At 38.1% G+C, this 20,809-nt stretch overlaps 4 protein-coding genes across 6 annotated transcripts in view; 2 read left to right on the top strand and 2 right to left on the bottom strand.

Annotated features, from left to right (window-relative positions):
* casq1a (calsequestrin 1a) overlaps positions 1-4,276 on the bottom strand; it is a 7,559-nt gene extending 3,283 nt beyond the window's left edge. Inside the window, exons 1-4 of the mRNA XM_087811334.1 lie at positions 3,996-4,276; positions 640-733; positions 474-574; positions 220-331 (exon numbers count right to left, since the gene is read on the bottom strand). Coding sequence (XP_087667460.1) covers positions 220-331; positions 474-574; positions 640-733; positions 3,996-4,232 — 544 coding nt within the window. The 5' untranslated portion in view covers positions 4,233-4,276. The remainder of the gene's footprint in view (positions 1-219; positions 332-473; positions 575-639; positions 734-3,995) is intronic.
* A 2,116-nt stretch (positions 4,277-6,392) lies between these two features.
* LOC148063261 (crystallin J1A-like) lies at positions 6,393-9,448 on the top strand. Its single transcript, XM_087810827.1, has 10 exons — positions 6,393-6,445; positions 6,656-6,722; positions 7,115-7,291; positions 7,815-7,913; positions 7,990-8,082; positions 8,143-8,299; positions 8,563-8,678; positions 8,790-8,867; positions 8,951-9,090; positions 9,159-9,448. The coding sequence occupies exons 2-10, from the start codon at positions 6,656-6,658 to the stop codon at positions 9,255-9,257; spliced, it is 1,026 nt and encodes a 341-aa protein (XP_087666953.1). The 5' UTR covers positions 6,393-6,445; the 3' UTR covers positions 9,258-9,448.
* A 448-nt stretch (positions 9,449-9,896) lies between these two features.
* On the top strand, positions 9,897-15,891 carry eif2b5 (eukaryotic translation initiation factor 2B, subunit 5 epsilon). The gene is made up of 16 exons (XM_087811259.1): positions 9,897-10,083; positions 10,848-10,972; positions 11,334-11,519; positions 11,624-11,801; positions 12,049-12,129; positions 12,948-13,025; positions 13,101-13,413; positions 13,493-13,638; positions 13,951-14,095; positions 14,164-14,265; positions 14,329-14,430; positions 14,510-14,600; positions 14,667-14,790; positions 14,852-14,977; positions 15,099-15,209; positions 15,753-15,891. Exons 1-16 carry the CDS (start codon positions 9,925-9,927, stop codon positions 15,813-15,815), a joined length of 2,130 nt encoding a protein of 709 aa, XP_087667385.1. The 5' UTR covers positions 9,897-9,924; the 3' UTR covers positions 15,816-15,891.
* Positions 15,892-16,116: 225 nt separating this feature from the next.
* On the bottom strand, positions 16,117-17,931 carry mul3 (mitochondrial E3 ubiquitin protein ligase 3). 3 transcript variants are annotated; one of them, XM_087811260.1, is made up of 5 exons: positions 17,853-17,931; positions 17,650-17,770; positions 16,978-17,065; positions 16,788-16,908; positions 16,117-16,723 (listed from the first exon to the last, which is right to left on the bottom strand). In XM_087811260.1, the coding sequence occupies exons 2-5, from the start codon at positions 17,758-17,760 to the stop codon at positions 16,231-16,233; spliced, it is 813 nt and encodes a 270-aa protein (XP_087667386.1). In that variant the 5' UTR covers positions 17,761-17,770; positions 17,853-17,931; the 3' UTR covers positions 16,117-16,230. The 3 variants fall into 3 exon arrangements, with proteins under 3 accessions (XP_087667386.1, XP_087667388.1, XP_087667387.1); XM_087811262.1 differs by having other exon boundaries at positions 17,650-17,762; positions 17,853-17,928; XM_087811261.1 differs by lacking the exon at positions 17,853-17,931 and having other exon boundaries at positions 17,650-17,781.
* Between the last annotated feature and the right edge of the window lie 2,878 nt (positions 17,932-20,809).

Below are 20,809 nucleotides of genomic sequence, written 5' to 3'. Positions count from 1 at the left end.
AGAGCCCACTAGATGTCACTCTTTGCTACATCATCTTCGTTCATTCATCAATTATTTGAATGAAAACTCTCATTATTTGTAAGCCTAGAGCGCCATCTACTGGGCTCAGAAAATGATGACCCTTCATGAAGCTTCATCTCTGTGAGTTAGACGTTTTATATAAAACCATGTGACTGTAGATATTTTATGTAGTCATGCCATCACAGTGCAGATTCTTACGTTCTGACTTGTGACTCTTAAAGTAGCCCACCAGTTTGATGTCCTCGTCAATGTTTTCAAAGCCCCTCAGTTCCCTACTATTGTCGAGGATTTCCACAGGGTCATCAAGAACCTAAAGTGAAATGACAGCAGCAGACGGAAAGTGTGAAAGGAAATGTGAGAAATAGCAAAGGTTGGTCAGTAGGATGAATGGAATGATAGAATTATATCTACAAACTGGGAGCTATTAACTGGGAGATTATATCCTCACGAACATCATAGATGAACTCCACAAGAGTGTCGGCCGCCAGCTCTCCGTCGTACTCGATGACTTCATCATCAGTGAAGATGAAGATGCTGTCAGACTCGTCAAGACCTGGAAGAAATCCACCATGAGAATATAACACATTTCCTCACATGTTTTGTTCATCTGGAATTTACCAAGTTTCTTGGCAACAGCCTTGTCGTGCTTCGCATCGAGGAGACCAACTCCAATGTCGTCATCCTCAAATTCATCTAGGACCTGGGCTGCAAGCTGCAACACAAAAGGACACTTTAGCCAGTCTTTAAAACATCTACATGAAAGTCACTATAAAATCCCTGCCAAAGCAACCGTCAACGGAACACTCTACAGACACTGAATTTGACAATGTTGTCTCACTGTGGTTTCATTACCATAAAAGAAGAGCGCTGCTTACACACTTTCTAAATCTGTATGAAACCTGAACCATATGAGTGACAGTTTGATCCACCAATGAGGCGGAAGAGAAAGTTTGGATGATGGTCTCGCTCTGTTTGAAGTGTGAAAAGCACACAGATACACACTCACACACACAATGACTTACAGACAATCGTCCACGCACGTGTTAGTGACGCTTTCGTAAATTTAAAGTTACATAAAAATGTCTTAAATTAAGAAATGCTATAATAAATACAAATTTACGAAGGATGAGGAAAAGTATAAAATAAATGGGTTGCACTTTATTTATTATCAATCTAATAACATTGTAATGAAAGCAGAAAGATACAAAGATAATAATAAAATATTATTATTCATGTATTTGCAACTTCATTATTATTAAAAGTAAACCACTAATAAGTCCGAAAAATCACGTTAACCAATTTTGAATTCTGCTGAATGGGAACGCCTTGATCAGATTATCTTCCAATTATTCAGGCTAATAAAAAAATGATAAAAAAACAGATAATAAAAAGGGAAAGAAAATTACATTTGTCTAAAAATTAAAAACAACTAGTTCATTACAAAAATGTGATGGAAACTATGGGATTTTATGGGATTTTTTGTGTGTCTGAATTTCCTCGTCCTTTATGACTTGTATTTAAAATCTAAAATTGTTGTCAAAATTAATAATTGTCCGATATATTCTTCTTTTTCTTTCTTGCAAATTCAATTTAATTGAATGAAGCTTATAACATAATAATATGTATCTTTAGATGATGAATGCAGTTTATTTTGGAAGATAAATGACCTGCCACAAAAACAGATAATTATAGCTCATAGCCACACCAGCCCAGGGACTATTTTGGTGAGGTGGCAGTGATGCCGAGCGCTCAAGGATCCGCTGACACGTACAGTACTGCAAGCGTAGAGCTGAGCCGGCACTACCGGAGCCAGAGCAGCTTCTCACAGACCGGCTGTCTAGAACATGTCAAGAACGACAGGAAGAGTTGACTGTGACGCCATTACTACTCACTAGTACCTTGTTGTTTAGTGGAGTGGAGCCGATATTCAAGACTCCACTGTGATTGACAAACAAAACATACGTGGCAAGGATATTAATCGCCATGTGGCTTTACATTCCAACTTCAACCAGTCACCGATCCCTTTTTTTTTATAGAAGCACCACTGTCACTGAGGTGTTGAGTGTCATCCAGGGATGTCCAGTGTCACTCTGAAAATGTGGGCGATGTTTTACCAGGGGACTAATTAGAAAACAAAGGTTTAAAAAGTATAAAAATGAAGACAATGTAAACAATAAGTTATAGAAAGTTGAAAAAAAAAATCAAATCAAATCATGATAACGCGATACACGACATTCTTATGTATATGTAAAATAATCATTATTATTTAGGAATAAAATAAAAGGATAATGAATTAATGTGCCATGTAATTTGCCATAAAACATCAATATATTAAACATCATGTAAATTGAAAAGTTCATGATAAAGAAAAGCAGAAAAGGTTACAATAAAATACATTTTTAGAAAAGAAACATAATAATATAAATAAATAAATATAATTGAAAAATAATAAATTGCACTTTAACATTCAGAGAGAAAAAACAGCTCATGCAACATTATCAAGATAGCATCTCCCATGAGGAGATTGGCTATCAAAGATACTTGATGTTGACATTTGCTCTGTCATTTAATACAAATCAGATCCTTTTCTTGTGCTTATAAGTAGAAGGTTGTTGGATTACTTTTCAAAGAATCAAATAATTAAATTTAGAAGTCCTTCTCAACTTAAGATTGACAAAAGTCAACAGTATCCAGACAAAAGCACAGATATGATGTGATGAAGAAGGTTGGGTAGATTGTTATACTTCACTTTCTTAAACCAGGGGGACAGAAAAATAATAACAAAATATTTCATATTCAGTCAAAGTGTTCTGCTTATGGTGTGCAGATAAAGCACTTACTAATGTCACTTTAGGACCTTGTGAGTCATAATTTCAATATTACACTCATGGGTTTAACGAGCTTTAAAGGTAGGTGATTTTCAAGGTGATGTGACCAAGCTGCATTTTTGTTAGGATTGTTCCCTGAAATCTCAAAACTGCGCAGCATCTTTTCCTCATGACACAGAGACATATTTCCACAGGTGACTAGGTGACTTGTCTTCAAGGAGATTTAAAACATCCTTTAAGACATCCCAAAAATACATTTCATGACAGAAGAAAATTAAAACTGATCCAAGGTCGCTCATGGTCCCTGACTTTAGACATATCTGACCTGAAGGTTTGAGATGAATGCTTTATTCAATTATCTTAATCTCCATTCTTTCAGGCTACATATAACCATATACAAGTTTCATTGTTGACCTTTAAGAAAAAAAAACTGTTTTAAATTACTATTATTATCATTAATCTACTTTGGTATTTAGGTAAAATTTGTAAAAAAAAAAAAAAGTTTAAATATTTAAAGAGACCTATATTTGAATATGGCGAATCCCTTATATCAAAGTATCAATCATGATCAATTTCCAGTTAAACAAAAGCAAAGATCACAGGTCAGTATAGAAATAAAGAAGAACTAAAATAAGAGGTATCGTTGTGCTTTCGGAGTGAATGGCGGAGTCAATTATCAGATTGATTTAGGAGAAACGTAATATCTCCTCCTGGGAGTGTTTCATTGGTATGTAATGTTTGATAGCCAGTATTTTTGTAACCTGAGCGTTGACCTCACTAAGCTGTTTCAGACTCCCATTTAATGCAGAGTGATGATGTCATGGCTGACGGTGAGGAATGCGGCGAAACCTCTGAGTGGGCAGCTGTAAGAGGCCTGGCGAATGACGGGCATGCAGAGGGTGGTGTGCAAAGTCCAGCAGCTCACACTCAGATACCACACATACTTAGCCAGAGATAATGATTTCTCTAGTCCTCACGACTCAGCGCTTTGCCGCAGGTGCACCACACTCATCCGTCTTAATGTGCATCCCATAATGATTTTCATGCATCTTCAGCTTTCTCAAATCATCTCACGTTTGACGTCTGTGTCACACTCATGAAGAGCCTTTTAACTTACAGTTCATTCCACCATCATTGCCAACCCACCTCAAGAGACAACTCCTCAATTTCAAATTGTTTCTGGGCGACGCGGCTGGATCCAGGATGGTCATGGTAGTACACAACCATGACATCGTACTTCTTCATCACAGACCTATAGTTCTTTGCATTGAGGTCATGGACTCTGTCCTTTCCATCGTACTCAGGGACGTCCAGGCTCTCCTTGCCGTAGGAAATCCCGGCAAAGGACAGCAAAACTGCCACCAGCACCCAGGTCCACTTCATGGCTCCGCTCTGAGACACCGTACACGTGTATGCAGTTTCAGACGGCAGGGAAACAGACAAGTTTGTGTGAAGTACCCCTTCCGATCCGCGTCACCCAGAAGAGAGCCAGACCAACTCCTGCGCCCACCTATTAAAAAAAACCCATGGGCAACTTTTTGTGAGGTGCAGGGTGTTTGAGGGGCTGGGCTAAGTTTGTCTTGGGTGTTGGCGGGTGTCTATGTGGGGTGTAATTGAGCATGGCAGGCTAAGGAAAGGGAGGGCAGAGGGGCTTCTGAGGTACCAGGCCAGAATTCTGAAGGACCAAGGCTTGATATGAGGGAAAAAAGTTGCAGGGAGTCAGTTCAGTCTTAGAAATGCATACCTTTTGTGGCGATACGTTTAAAATCGAATCTAACGATGGGGCCATTGTGCCATTTACAGAAAAGGCAATAATAGGCAAGAACATCCTGCACTAGCCTTTTGATTTAATTGTAGCTAAAAGCTAGCGTGAAACTATGGTAGACAATGCATTGCATGCCAAACGCTGCCATATTTGGCTGATTAAGGATTTATTCCAGTCATTGGTGACATTTAGTTGTCCGATCTGAAGACCTAATGCAATTATGTAAAATATTGTATTTTCTTTTCTTTAATAAACAGACAAACTTATGATAAAAGGTGTGTAGACATATGCTGTAAGAACTTCAGTGTGCAGAGACGCCATCTGACAGAAGCTGATGGATTTAGAGGCAGCGTCGAATATGAAGCAATCTTTTCCCATATTAAGAGTAGATGCATCTCAGCTAAAAATAATGGACGCAAGGACTGAGAAGTACTTATGAGGAGGGAGCGCTGGTGTCTTATTTGCTGCCGCTGGCAAGGGCACCGCTCTAGAATGTGGCACTGGGTCAGTCTGGGACATTAAGGCAAGACACCCGGTCCTCCGGTCGATAAGAGACTTCATCCAGGTGCGAGAGTGACGATTTTAAGAACCGAAATTTACTAGTGACGTTTCACTCAAGTACAGTTTTCGGCCATAATCTGCTATAATATTACCTTACCGATTGAAAGGGAAGAGGTAAAGCTATTTATAGATACAGGATTCGTGGTGTCGCGATACACCCCCTGAACCCGGACACCCAGCACACCCTTTATTTCAGTAGCAAGGTTGGACATAAGAAGACTCACTACAAGTGTCACTAAGCCTCTTAAGGAACGTCATATGACGAGAGACTTGATAAACTGATGAGGAAGATGCTTTGTTTGGAAGGTCTATGGGGTGGAACAAGATCTTGGATCCTAATCTTTCCTTCAACACCTTGTTTTGAAACAGCTCAAAAGCATGTCTCATTACCTTAAAGTGGACTTCAGAGCTCAATTAAAATTGTAAAACACGTAAATAACCAAACCCTAATGCAGACCTGGGCAAAGTGCAGCCTTCTGACTCTTTATATATAGTATGAAAGAATACTATAGAACTGACCATTTAGTTCCACTTTCAGTCTTTTATTTGGATTTTTTGACGGGTATTATATTAGATTTTTCAAAAATCACATTTTTCAATTTTCAATCAAAAATGTCATATTTTATGGCATAAAAATGCCTTTTTTTGCAATAGATGTATTTTATTAGCCGTTTAAAAATATATGGCATGTGTTCTATTTTTACTTTAGAATATTAAAAAGAAGTGCCATTAAATTAGCTTAGTCTATATGTTTAAATGGGATTTTACCATCAATTTGGGCCTATCATTAATAATAGAAACTGCTCTTCATGTAAACAGAGTTGTTGAAAGATTCTTATGTTTATGATAATTTTTAAGAACTGTTTTGAGAACTAAACTCGCCACATACTGTAGTCCTGAAGTGTTTATCTTCTCAAAAGATGAGTTGTTGTTGTCAACCTGACATTTTGTTTTGACATGTACTTATTTTCAACTTATATTCAACCAGACAACCGTCATTATGACATTTTTTCCCCAGTTATAAAGTCACTCTGGAAAGGTCAACTTGTTTCCAGAGTTACTAGGGTAGAAGTTGGCTAAGAATCAATAAAAGTTCAAATAAATCCACTAATATCTGGTGAGAATCACAGATATTTACCACCTTCTCTTTTAGTACTTAAGCTGCTGTTTCGACTCTGTTCACTGAGGGGCGCTAGTGAGTCAAACAGTGCTCAGAACTACTCTTAGTGAAGAAGTTCGAGCTGAAGTTCGCTTGTAGTCGGACTGCAAGGTAACTAGAAATGGGTTAAATTTCAGTCAATTTAAAGGGTTTGAGTGAAAAATGTTTTCATAGATTCAGATAAGTAGTCAAACAATGTGTCGTTGTTTTATAACCACGAGTCAATTGTCCAGATTTGTTTGTTTTCCCAGCGTTTACTTAAACTGTCAAAGCGACCTTTGTACCAATGTGTTTCTGTTTATTTATATTGTTGTCATCTAGATGACTGCAGCTCTGACCAAAAGAGCCATAGGAGCAGTGGTGGGGTCAGCGGTGGCAGATGCAGCAGGTATTCATGTACATGTATTTATCCTTTCTTTGACCATTATATAGGGTTATTGTACAGGGGGACCTGAAAGTCCCTTTGTGCTTAGTGTTTTTTTTCATATCTGACATCAATAGAGGAGCAGACAAACATGATGGAGACAGTTGTAAGGTTGGATCTCTGATATAACAGTAGTATCTGGAGTAAAATCATCAGGTGTGATGGACAAGAACAGAAGGACAAGATTACAGATGTGTATGTTCTCGAGTAAAGCTCATGTGGAGAGTTTGGTGACAAAGTCAGAAATGTAGAGATACATTAAGAAATTAATGTTGTAAAAGTATATTTAAATGAATAAATTGTATTGTATCATATATGACTAATAGGCTATGACTTTCGATCTCATGTACTTGTAGCGGTACCTCTTCACTGGGTGTATGACCTCAAGAAGTTGCAGGGAATCCTTGCACAAAATCCAAACCCAGAATTTCACAGCGAGTCTGCAAACCCTTTCTACAAGAGGCAGACGGGTGAGCAGAGCTGCTATGGAGATCAGGCCTACGTCCTGCTGGAGTCCTTGTCCGAGTGTGGAGGTGAGTGTCGTCTTTAAATCATTTTTACTCCTCGGTACATTGAATTTTCTATATTTGTGTATATTTATTTAAGTTCATTGTGTAGAATATCATCATTATATCCTTTTAAAATATTGTGATACACATTGATTTATCATGAACTTCTTGTCAATAACGACAATTTAAAGCATTGCACTTACACTGTTCTAACACAAGTGGGAGCCAGAAACACTACTTTTGAAAACAATCGAAATGGCCTTTAATACAACCAAAGTTTTGGTTAAGCATTAATTCATAACATAAACTGATCTTTTTCACTGAGTTGTTGAAAGATTATTGTGTTCATGCGAATTTGTGTGTCGTGCCGAGTGGCTTCATGCACTTTTGAGAGTACAAACCCGCCCTGCTACATCTCAGAAACGCACAAATCTTTTAGTGTGTATCCGACCCTTGGTTATGTTTGCATTGACTATCTTGGTAAATGTGCTCAATAGTCTGTCGACTACTCAATCATGTGACCTTTCCTTGTGTGATCTTTGTGCAGGTCTAAATGTTGAGGATCTGAAGCAGAGAACACTAAAATTCTTTGGCCCCGGATCAGAGTATGACACTCCTGTCAATGACCCGTACAGAGATCGAGGAGGTAGGAACCATTAACCAAAGGCTGCGTGTGACGACTTTAATGTTCTTTAACACTAATAAGTCTATTAACGAACCAGGGCCGAGACCCCAGTTGCCTATAGATGGACCGTGGAGACATGGAAGTCTGAAGAGCTTCCTGAAGAACATTGATTTGGGCAAAGAAGAAACTGGTAAGTCTTATACTTTAAAAGCAAAAGAGATACTTTTTTGAGAAAAATACTCTTTTGCAGGTTGTTCCTCTGACTGTCAGGTGGACGGAATTGCCAAACTTGCACCGATTGTGGCTTTTTATGCGGGAATGCCAGAGATGCTGGAGAAAGTTGAACAGGCAATTCGGGTCACTCAGAATAATGATGAGTGTGTGGCAGAGACCCTGGCAGCTGCGAGGTGCTCACATTGTGATTTATTTATTTTTATCAAGAATTTTATCTCACATTTTTGCTTTCAAATGGTCAGTGTACAAACATAAACAATTAACATTTAAAAAGTGACATCACCTTCAGGTATCCATAGTGACTTATATATGTTTAAGCTACAATACTATCAGGTTAATATGTATCATAATGAAGAGTATGTTTGTTTAGTTTGTTCATATCTTGTCTATTGTAATTGCCGTGTTTGATATTATGATGTCAATGATTCCATTTCAGATTCCTGGAGCACTTCATCCTACACGGTCCTGATCCTAAAGCCCTTGATGCTGTGCTAGATCAGCTTAATGACCCGAACAGAAAGCAGCCACAAGATCTGGACAAAGCAGTGGCTGGTACATGACCATGTTCTATTACAACTCTGTAGTCACAAGACTCGTTTGTGATGTTTGATTAATATTTGAATTGGACTGATTTTAGCAAGAGTATCTATGTGTCTCTCTTAGGTCACATTCGAGAAGTACAGAAGAATTTACAGAAAACACCTCAAGAAGTAATCCCGACTGTATTTCCAAATACATGAGGTAAAGATTCACTTACTTTTGGGATAGATTTTTTGCTGAACTACATTCTCTTTCCTTTTAACGTTTTCTGTCTCCCCCTACAGGTTTGCCTGGTGCATTCCAAGCAGCTCTTCATGGAGTTTTGACAGCCAGCCAGTATGAGCCGGCCATCAGAGACACCATGAGCTGTGGTGGGTGCACCTGCAGCAGGGGGTCCTTCATCGGGGCCTGTTTGGGGGCACAGGTATATCTGTTTTTAATTGTGGATGATGATGTTTGGTAGAATTTAGATTTAACTTCTAGTTTTGACAGATTGGATTGGATGGAATTCCATCTTCCTGGAAGTCCAAAACACTGAGATGCAACACCGTGCTGAAACATGCTGAGAAGATAACAATTCATCACCAGTAAAACGCATACCTGTCTTAACTTTGAGTAGAACATTGTGAAGAGGTGTCGAGCTCCGCAGAGTAATTGATGAAGGTTTTTGTCTAAACTATTAAAAGGACAAGATCCTGATGTTTTTGCCTCTGAAAGTTTAACATTCTTACTCGCATGTTCTGCCATTGTTTTTTCTGCAATAAACTAATACATATTAAAAATTGGGATTACGTTTTTGATGTCACTCTTTTTTTGTGAGGATGAAGTTACATCAACAGATGTAAATATATTTTATTCTTAATGGATTTAATTGAATTCATATTAAAATTGAAAAGAATGGATAAAAGATCTTTGAATACAAACCTGTTTAAAACAAAAAAAATGAAATGACAAGTTTTTCCTTGCAGTGTTATATATATATATATATATATATATATATATATTTCTTTTATTTCAACCTGTACTTTGTATGTATTTCATTAAAGCACCACAGGGAATTTGGGGGGAAAAACAACCTCAACTCTCTTCCCGTTTGCTATTATTTCTGTTTTTTGTTTTTTTTTAATCTATTTTCACTACGCTTATCGCGTCTTTATTCGGAGTTTCAGATCACATGACCAAAAAGTCATGCTTCTCAACTCTGCTTCTGAACTGTCCTGCCTTGGCTACCGTAGATTGCGTTCGGAGCAGAGAAAATATGGCGACGAAAGGCAGCAAACAGAGTCGGTCTGGCTCAGGACTTCCAGGCAGAAAAGGGGGTTCTGAGCAGGAGGAAGAAGAGCCGCAGTTACAGGCTGTTTTAGTGGCAGACAGCTTCAACCGGAGGTTTTTTCCCGTTACCAAGGACCAGCCGCGGGTAGGAGACGTTGACGTTAGCTTGGAAGCTAACGGCTCCATGCTGTAAACACACCGATGACACACGTCATTTCATTCTACTTTCTGACCTTTAGATCTGAAAATTTAAATCAACCAACATTAAAAGTTAACCTAGTATAAATAAACAATTTGTATATATTTACATTTTATATATTTTCTATTACCGACAAGTGTCATCATTTGTTATTGTGTAATTTCGTATTTATTTCTGAAACATCTATCCCATGATGATAAAACTTTTTTTTAATATATATTCTAAATGAATTTTTAACCACTTTACGTTCTTGAAGATCAATATAATCCTCAATAAAACATTGTAGGTAGGAAGGTAGGTAGGTAGAACTATTGAAATTGTTTTTTTTTCCAAAAATTATCCGCAGCAAATACAGTAATTTTTCATAAAAAATAATCAAAATAAAATAAGAACAAGAACATAGAGAAATAAATAGAAAGAACAAGATGATACAATCTAAGTCTAAAGATAAAGAACATAGATCAAATAAAAATAACAACGACAAAGGATACAAAGATTAACATAGATTAGAAAATCAAATTGTACAGTTAAATTAAATATTGTGGTAGTCAACAATTTATTCTACAAAGTGAATTGAATAAATTCAACTTAATTTAGGTTTTTACAATAACATCCTGTTGTATTTTGATACTTCTGTTTTTCCTGTGCATCTATTGTCTTTATTGTCTCCATCCCTGTTAATTTGTTTTCCCTTTTTTTTTTGGCGACAGGCGTTACTGCCACTGGGTAATGTTGCCATGATTGACTACACATTAGAGTTCCTCACTTCAACTGGAGTTCAGGAAACATTTGTCTTCTGTTGCTGGATGTCAAGCAAGATCAAGGAACATTTACTGTAAGTGACAAACTTGTATAAACCTGTACATTTTTCTGATTCCATCAAGGATTGTCTTTTTTTTTAAAACATTGACTTATTATGTTTAGTTCCCTTAAATATATGTAAAAAATAATCATACCTAAAATTTCAAGATTGACATTATCTGACGGCAAGAAAAACTCAAAATCCAAGTTCATAAGTTAAATTGCAAGAAAGTGAGTGATTCCCTCTGGTGCCAAACTTGAAATTGTTGTCATATTCCTTTTAAAAATGTTTTCAAATATGTCTTTATTTGTTTAATCTTCGTCCATTGAAGCATAATCGGATAATCCAATTTACGCTGAGAGCTGAATTTATTTATACACTTTATGTCTGACAGGAAGTCCAAGTGGTGTCGACCTATGTCTCCCAACACGGTCCACATCATCACCTCAGAAACGTACCGGTCGCTAGGGGATGTACTCAGGGATGTTGATTCCAAGTCCCTGGTTCGCTCTGATTTCTTGCTGGTTTATGGGGATGTGGTTTCAAATATTGACATCAGTCAAGCTCTGCAGGATCACAGGTGAGACCCAATTTGAATAATATTTTTAAAATCGGATGAAAAGTTTTGATTTCATTTCAAAAGTTATGGTTGGGGACAACAAAGTTTTTGTGTATTTATCTCAGGGTCCGTCGAAAGTTGGACAAAAACGTTTCGGTGATGACGATGCTCTTCAAAGAATCCTCGCCTGGTCACAAATCTAGATGTCAAGAGGATGATGTCATTGTCGCCGTCGACAGCAATAGTCAGCGTATTCTTCACTACCAGAATACTCAAGGGTTGAAGAAGATGAAGTTTCCTGTGGTAATCAATGCTTTTTCACAACTTTTATTTAAGAATTATATTATTCAGCAGTAGAAAGACACAAATTAAAGATAGATCCTAATAAGAGGCTCTAAGCAATGAAACACAAACTAAATAAATAAAATCATTCAGTTCTCACTTTACTCTTCATTTCAGTCAGTTTTTATAAAAGTTTTAGTGTAAAAAGTTACAATTTTCTTTGTTTTCATTTATACTTTTATTAATTTCTCTCCCTTTCTTTCAACAGAATATTTTCCACAGTGGAAGTGAGGAGTTTGAAATCAGACACGACCTCCTGGACTGCCATTTAAGTATCTGCTCACCACAGGTGAGTTTGTTTAGGAACTTCAAATGTGATTTGGTACAAAGTAGCTTTGATATGAAGTATGGCTGAATAATTTATCGCTACTCAGTATGAATAACCCACCATTATTTCACCACAGTTAATGAAAATGAGTGAAATAGCAAATTATGTTGTTGCAATTAAGCCTTGTACTTGATCAACAAATGCCTTTTACAGTCTTGGGTCGCTGCTGTTGGTTTACTGCCGAGTTCTCCATCTTTAGGAAACATCAAAAACATCATTGTGTGTTTATTTCATCCCCAGTGTTGATGATAATAACATCCAAACACTTTTTTCATCATATTACCTATGATTTGCTAATTACAATATTAATTTGTTGTGATTTGAGGTTTTAAATTAAACATGAATGTACCATAATTTACAAATTACATTGTCAATCACCAAAAGATTTAAGTAAAGTTCTTTAGTTGTATAAAATGAACCTCATGATTATACTAAATTATTTTTAATTCAATTCATAACTTAGGCTTTTATACTTTATTAGTGTTTTTGAACCTGAAGCAAATGAGGAATGAAATTGAAAGTGCAATATCTACCAGAAAAACTGCTATTCGTTTTTTTTCTTACATGAGTCTGAGCTTGATTACATATCTTGAGGATAATCCGGACAGTTTTCATCCTTTTTTGAATCATTTATACCCGTTTTACTGATATAAACAAGGAAAAATGTATTGCAAATGTGAGTGTTCATCATGTATCATGTAAGTGTTGATAGTAACTATGTGGTGACTCAGAAGACAAACTTGTTTTGTTATCTCACTGCTCCATTTTCCTCCATACAGGTTGCAGAACTATTTCAAGACAACTTTGATTATCAAAGCAGAGATGACTTCGTAAGAGGCATCTTGGTTAGCGACGAGGTAACCAAGATGAAAAAGTAGTCTGAAAATGTTTAAGGAATTACAATTTGCTTACAGTCACTTCTATTCCCTCAGATCCTAGGAAATCAGATCCACTTGCACGTCACCACGGATGGCTACGGTGCACGCGTGTCCAACCTGCTCATGTACGACACAGTTTCGTCAGATCTGGTCAGGCGGTGGGTCTACCCCATCACCCCGGAGTCTAACTTTGCTGACCAGGCTGGTCAAAGTTGCACGTTCTCGCGCCACAATGTGTATCGAGGGACAGGGGTCAGCTTGGGTCATGGCAGTCAGATGGAGGAGAACGTTCTGATTGGCCGCGACACCAGCATTGGAGCCAACTGCTTCATCTCCAACAGTGTCATCGGTAACAACTGCACCATCGGTACGTCCTGGCTTGACTTATTTATGAAGCATTTTTCACCGTTTGAAGTCTAAACTATTCACTTGTGCTTTTAAAAAAGGTGACAATGTGGTCCTGGACCACGCCTACATCTGGAATAATGTACACATTGCAAGTGGTGTAACCATCAGCCAGTCGGTGGTCTGCGACAATGTCCAGGTCAAAGAGGGAGTGAAGCTCAACAAACAGTGTGTCCTAGCCTTCAATGTGAGAACAACCTTTTTTAGTTTCTTATGTTTACTAGTGATGGGTTGATGAATCTTCATGAAGCATTTTCCTTATTTTCGGAGACCACTAGATGGCACTCTTTGCTGTATAATATTTGACTTGGAACAACTTTTTTAATGAAACGTATCACTTTAAATGAGCGCCATCTACTCAGCTCAGAAAATGAGGACAACGTTTCATGAAGCTTCACTGACTACAAGGCAACATGACGCAGAGCAAGCATTAAAGACTGCTCATCGATTCTTACAGCTGGGAGGACAGTGAATAAAAAATTCAATTAAACTTTTTCAGGTTGTGATTGGACCAAACATCTCTCTACCAGAAGGAACTGTGGTGTCAATGCACAATCCAGAGGAGGAGGAGGAAGAGGATGACGAGGAGTTCCTCAGTGACGATGGTGCCGTGGACCAGAGCAAAGACAAAACCAAACAGAAAGGTTGGTGTTGACCAGAAATGTTGCGTGGTCACATCTCCATCTTCTCATCAGTCGTTTACTCCCCGCAGTGTTTAACCCGGCCGAGGTGGGAGCTGAAGGTCAGGGTTACATCTGGAAGGTCGGCAGTCTTGATGACACCGAGGAGGAGGAGCTGATGCAGTGTCTCTGGGGTGAGCAGGAGAGATGATCAAGACAACTTTGATGATCCTGGAACCATACTCTTGCTGCTTCAGGTCTGGATCTAAATCCTGATCCTGAGAGCGAGAGTGAAGACAGCGAGCCAGATGGACCTGATGACCCTCTGATCCCTTCACCTGAGATGGACGATTTGGATAGTGAGTCAAGTCTTCACTCATCCTGCTCTAATGGCTTTGGGTGAGATTTTTTTCATCCCTAATCTCGTCTTCTCTGCAGCCTTCCATGCAGAGGTGCTGGCCACGTTGCAGAGAGGTCTGGAGGAGAACATCACCTGCGACAATCTAGTCCTGGAGATCAACTCTGTCAAGTAAGTGCTGGTGTGTTTCTTTTGGACTGGTCCGGACACTTCTTCACACCGAGTTTCTTCCTGCAGATACGCCTACAACATCTCCCTGAAGGAAGTGATGCAGATATTAACTAAAGTCACGCTGGAGTTCCCCTTCCAGCAGCAGAGTGCACAGATCACCACCTCTCAATACGTGGCTCTTCTTTTACCAGTATGTGTTTTTTTCAGTGGGAGGAGTCGGTCTAGTGCTCTAACACGGCTCTCTTCCTCAGCTGCTAAAGCGATGGGCTCCAGTGTTCAAGAACTACGTCAAGCGGGCGCAGGACCATCTGGATTGCCTGTCAGCTTTTGAGGATCACTTCCTGGAGCAGGAAAATCACTGGGCTGCGATGGTCAAGGTCCGACTTCTTTCTTCCACCAAACTGTTTTGGTGAAACATTCCATTATTTTCCCATCACTAACGTTTTCATTGACAAACATCTGTGTGTGTGTGTGTGTGTGTGTGTGTGTTTAACGCAGATCCTCATGGAGATGTACCAGCTGGAGATCCTGGAGGAGGAGATTATCCTCCGCTGGTTCTCTCAGGGAGCCACTGCTGACAATGGAAGACGGCTACGCAAAAACCAAGGGGTAGGTCTTAGAGATCGGTTTACAAGACCATCAATACACTTAAATATCGCAATATCTTTTCACAATACAGTCTTGATATATTTAACAGCTATCTACTGAATTGAAAAAAATAAATATATGTATATATATAACGCTGCTTTTAAAGCTGATGTTTGGGCATATTTTTGGTTTCAAAACAAATGAAATCAGTTACGACTTTGTCTTCAAATTTATCCTTCCTACAGTAACATTATACATCGTATCTTGATACTTAATCAGATCACCAAATTCTTGCCAATACACACCCCTAACAGAAAATGCTGAACCTGTTGGAGCAGCATAATCCATCACAAATTATTAAACTGTAACAAGCTGTGTTTTTGAAAGTATATTAGAAGAACTCATTGAACTCTCGTGTTGTTGCTCAGTAACCATAGAAACAGAAAACATTGAAAACAAACGCAAAAGTGGCTCAAACATGTCTTCAATAGCTTTTATAGTCCACATTATATTAACACTATGTACTCACATGTTTATAACAGGTTTTGTTCTTTTCTCCATCAGCTTCAGAAGTTCATCCAGTGGCTTGAGGAGGCTGAGGAGACCTCAGATGATGAGGCGGAGTGATTGACGTGTCAAAAATGAACAAGAATTCTCGATCCCATCAGCTTTAAAAATACTAACTTCCAATAAAAATCTCAGACTATTTAAAGCTTAATAATCTCTTTTGGCATTAAATGCATCTTCACAACCAAAGGGCGTCAGGTTTTTGTCGTAACAACCACAATCATGGTAGTCGGTGTGTCATGCACCAGAGAGGAAGACCAGCTACAACGTTTTAATCCAATATCTGCACATCGTGAATGAAGTGATTGATAATTGAATAGAATGCAATTAAATCATGAAGACAAACATTAAGGAGAACGGATTTCTTTGTTCCAAACCACCTTTAATTGGAGAAGGAAAGAGTGGTGTTTAATTTAAAAGGTTGTCAGATGTTGTCATGGTAACAGCACGGCCTAATCAGCGTGTAATTGTTTTTTTATTTTGATCTTTTATCGTGACTCCCAATCATGTTGACGAATATCCCGGCGAGCAGCGTGGCTGCAGTGGCTCCACTAGCTACAGTCAGCATCTTCCACATGCTAGCCGTGCTCTCGTGTCGATCAATAAAGCTTCTGTAGTCCGAAGGCACCAGGACGTACATCCGGCCATCCAAGGGAGGCTGAAGCCTCATCACCGCGTCTCCGTCGAGGACCACCTCCCCAAACCCAGTCAGCGTGCTGCCCACCCGCAGCATCTCCTCGCTTTCCACCAAGGACTCCGGCTTTTCACTCGCTAGTCCCTGCAGCATCAAGTTCCCGAAGCTCCATTTGGCACGTCGGACCTTGTGGTGAACACTCTCCAGAAACCCCCCGGATGCCTCCTGTGGGCTCTTCACCTTTATCTTCACGTCGGTTATGTAGGCTCCAGGGCTGACCAGGCTGAAGTCGACCGAGTTGTTGGTTTCTTTACTGATCGTTTTAGAAGAGTTCCTGGATAAAACATTTAAAAAAAAAATCAGATACAAATCTGGTAATAAACATTTTTGAATCGTACCATGATCTGGTTAAAGAGTTCCAGGACATCCAGTGTTCCTTATCCGTCAACTTCTGAATCACGCCAAAGCATTTTGGGTTGTACTTACTGGCCAGAGGCTCTCCATCAGCTTGCACCACACCTTTATCAAAGAGGCTTTGACGTCACATATGGACCATGTGACGAAAACAATAATAATAATAATATTAACCTTCAACAGCCACATAGTGAAGCCTCTTCTGATTGGACTGTTTCAGTATTTTCAAAAGCTGCTCATCTGGATTAACAAATGGAATTTCCTGAAACATACATGAGGAAGAATCATCACAAAAGTTAATATGTTTTAAAGTACTAAATTATGATTGATATTGAAGTAATCCAACTGAGCCCCAGAAGCTGAGCAGCTTAGTCAATTGTCTGCAGTTAATACAAAAAAACTCAGCAGCAAGAATTCTGACCCGCTCTAGTAGAAGAACTCGCATTACTCCGATCCCTAAACTCTTCACTGGCTTCCAGTTACTTTCAGGATCAACTTTAAAATTCTGGTTCTTACTTTCAGATCATGGTCAGGCTCCTCCTTACATCAGTGATCTGATCCAGCCTTACACCCCAGCTCGGGCTCTGAGGTCTGTGGATCAGAATCTACTGATGGTTCCAAGCACACGATTATTAAGTATTGTTAATTATATAAATGATAAATTACTTACTTACATACTTAATGTGACAGTATAACTGATAAGAAGTATGAGTTGACTGTAGCTTACACAAATACAAAAATATTGTAGAGAAATTAAGTTTTTTGTAACAAATAGAAAGGGATTTTCGTTGGAAAACTCTTTGTTTATTTACCACTTCACGCTCAAAATATCTATCATGCACTTGCCTTCAGCTTTGTCAGCTCCCGTTTCTTTTCCCGATATAAATGGTAAAAGAGACCAGAAAAGGCGACGCTGGATCCAACGCTGATCAACACCAGAGGGTTAATGTCGCCCATTCCTGCGACACTGACAACACGCTTTAGTTGAGGCAAATAAAAAATACATGTGCTATAGATTTCTTTTGTCTCATAAATCTATAAAAAATTACCTGTATCAAGTCGCACGCCAAAGTGAAACCAAACCCTGGGATCAATGAGGAAGAACACCGCAATTTAATTCATTTCCTCGTTCTGTGTGACGTCATCGCCCAGCAGCCAATACGACGCATAGACTAGAGCGGCCAGAAGAGGGCAGCAAATATAGTGAAACAATACAAGTCAAATAATCATGACTATGTTCCACTCGTTTGATAATGTCATCACATCTAGACGAATAAATAAACAAAAGTATATCGGAGATTTAGAGAATAAAAATTCCAGTTTCCGATTCAAGTCTCTAAGTAATAAGTAAAAGCACATTGATGATCGAAAATAATGGTCTTTAGATTTACAAATTGGTTTAAACCTAATTTTGACAGCTTTTAAAGAAAATTACATTTTAAGAAAAGCCAAAGTTCCACGTGAAACAAAATACAAAAACAAGCCACTGCCATGAACATAAAAAGTCCTTGAGATAACCTTTGATCTAAAACATGAATTATAAATATTGTTTTTACATTAACATTTAGAACTGTTACATTGTTAAAGCTTTAAAATATACACCGTACAGTGTTGTATATCCCTTTTCTTTTTTTTTTATCAACCCGTGTGTTGTCAATGTGTTTGCAGGAGTTAATGCATTAAACATTTTTATAAATTTTATAAACGCTTAAAAAAAATCTAATCAACAGAAAAATAAATGTATCCTTTTATCATGAAATGTCAGAAATATAAATGTCACGAATGTGCTCTGTCGCAATTTTTTTTAACTGTATTTCTAAACATTTTATCATACCTACTGAGGAACTCTTTATCTTGCCCTATCTCAAATATGTGAAAACGTTTACACGCACACAAGTAAGTAAACTGCTCTTACACTGGCTTCTATACATCACAGAAGTATATTCACAGTTGAAATGTATTTATTTTGCCTTCTAAGCTGAAATGAACGGGAAAAAAACTTTGAATGAAAAGTGAAACTCTGTAGATCTATTGTCATTTATCCATGAAATGTTTCAATCTTCATTTGAGACACCCATTTTAAAATCAGTTAATTCAGAAAAGCATCTGAAGAAAGCAGCTTCTCCATTTGAGTTTTAACAGGGAGTAAGATGGCACACAAAGGTGCTTGAGTTATTTCCTCAGGTAGCCTTGAGCAAAACACAAAAGAAGCCAGTTCGTCACTTTTCACTGCAAATATACAGACGTTCAGCACGTACTCGACAAGCTCGACTTTTATTTTTTCAGTGATGAGTGATTTCAACACAACCTGGATCTTATCTGCCGGGGGCGACAAAAAGAAACATGGTTGCTTTAGAGAATAAAGACTGATAACCGAAGAATTGCTGGACGTCATCACTGGCAATATCTTTAAATAAAGATATTAATTTGTTAATTCAACATGATTGACGCAAAGAGAAATTTGACGTTTATCAAAGTAAAGTTGAAGCCACGGAAGCACACATGGAGGTGAGTCCATGTGTGCTTGTTCTCAGTGACCATCAGCGACCATCTGACCAGCTCAACATACCCAGGATGTTTTGGTGTCCATAGAAGGAACGCCAAAGGCCAAAGGCAAACCAATTCCCACAGTATTCATTAACTATTATAATTTATGACTGTTGATTCCCCTCTTTTGAGAAACACATGACTACACGCTTATTTAAAGCCACATGTCCATTTAGAAACACTTTTACTTTTATGACCAAAAATAAACAGATTTTTGAAATAGGTTACATCATAACTGAAAAAGAGAAGTTTTTTTCTCTATTTCTGTTACACAATTAGATTTGTATTACATACTGATAATACAGAAGTTGCTTCATAGAGGACATGCAGTACTTTTGCTATAATAAGATACTGTAGTTAATGCAGGGTGTTTGTACTTTCACACACACTGTTCTGCACATCCTAGATGAAGTAAGATAACACGCAAAAGGCTCAAATTATTAAAAACAATAGTAATAAAAGAAGGTAAAAGCTTTTAAAAAAATGTTTATTATAAGGGTTCTAGTACTATGAATAAGGCAGAACCTGATTATTGGGGGCTCAGGGAGTAGTTGAGAGGAGAGGAAGGTGGTCTGATGTTGACAAAGACGCCCAGAGATAGTTTGTGGAAGCACATAGAGCAGGGGTCCCCAAAACTATTGAGGACCACGTAACTTTTCCCTTCTGTGGTGGGGATTAAAAAGTAAACTTAAACGTAAACATTTATTGTTATCCAGAAAGCCACATATAACCAAATAACCATCTCTGAGTTCTTCACCAAAAAGTCAGGAAATATATAAGAGGGTTATTAAATAAACAATAATCAAATAACGCTGTCTGGGTTTCTTCACAGAAGTAAAGTCCGTAGAATTTTAACTTTCTTGATTTTCTGGAACTCATGTGTTTATCTCGGTGTTATCTTGACCTTTAAAGTATATCTTTTATTTGGTATTGTTTTGATTGTTTAAGCGCTTTGTGACCCTGGTCTGGAAATGTGCTATGTAAATAAAAATTACTTACTTACTTACTTTGGGCCCTAAACTTCTGATGTCTTTCAAACCAGACCTTCCTAAAGAGCGAGGAATGTAGGTAGGCGTAATGAATGAAACAACAAAAAAAACATCAAACCGAAACCCAAATAATGTGTGGTCCTATATTTTATGTCATACACTGTATATGAAAAATAAATAAATAAATGTCTCTGGTATTGTCCTGGGGGCCACAGGCTGTAGTTTGGGGACCACAGAGAAATAGATGAACAAGATATTTTAGGTTAAAGGGGAGGAGGTTGGCTTTCTCTTGCACCCCCTGATGTGAACTTCATCAACTTTTGAAGGTTCCATTTTCATCTTTCTTGTCAAAGAAAAAATGTCTCTTCTAAAGGAATAAAACAGTGTTTCATGAATTTAGTCAAGTAAGGTTCCAGCAAAGAATGAAGTAGAATTATATACCAAAAGGAATAATAAAAAAAACTTGGTCA

This window comes from Callionymus lyra, chromosome 16 (genome assembly GCF_982586985.1).
Source record: "Callionymus lyra chromosome 16, fCalLyr1.hap1.1, whole genome shotgun sequence".
Classification (NCBI taxonomy): domain Eukaryota; kingdom Metazoa; phylum Chordata; class Actinopteri; order Syngnathiformes; family Callionymidae; genus Callionymus; species Callionymus lyra.
This window is presented reverse-complemented; position numbering and strand designations above follow the sequence as displayed.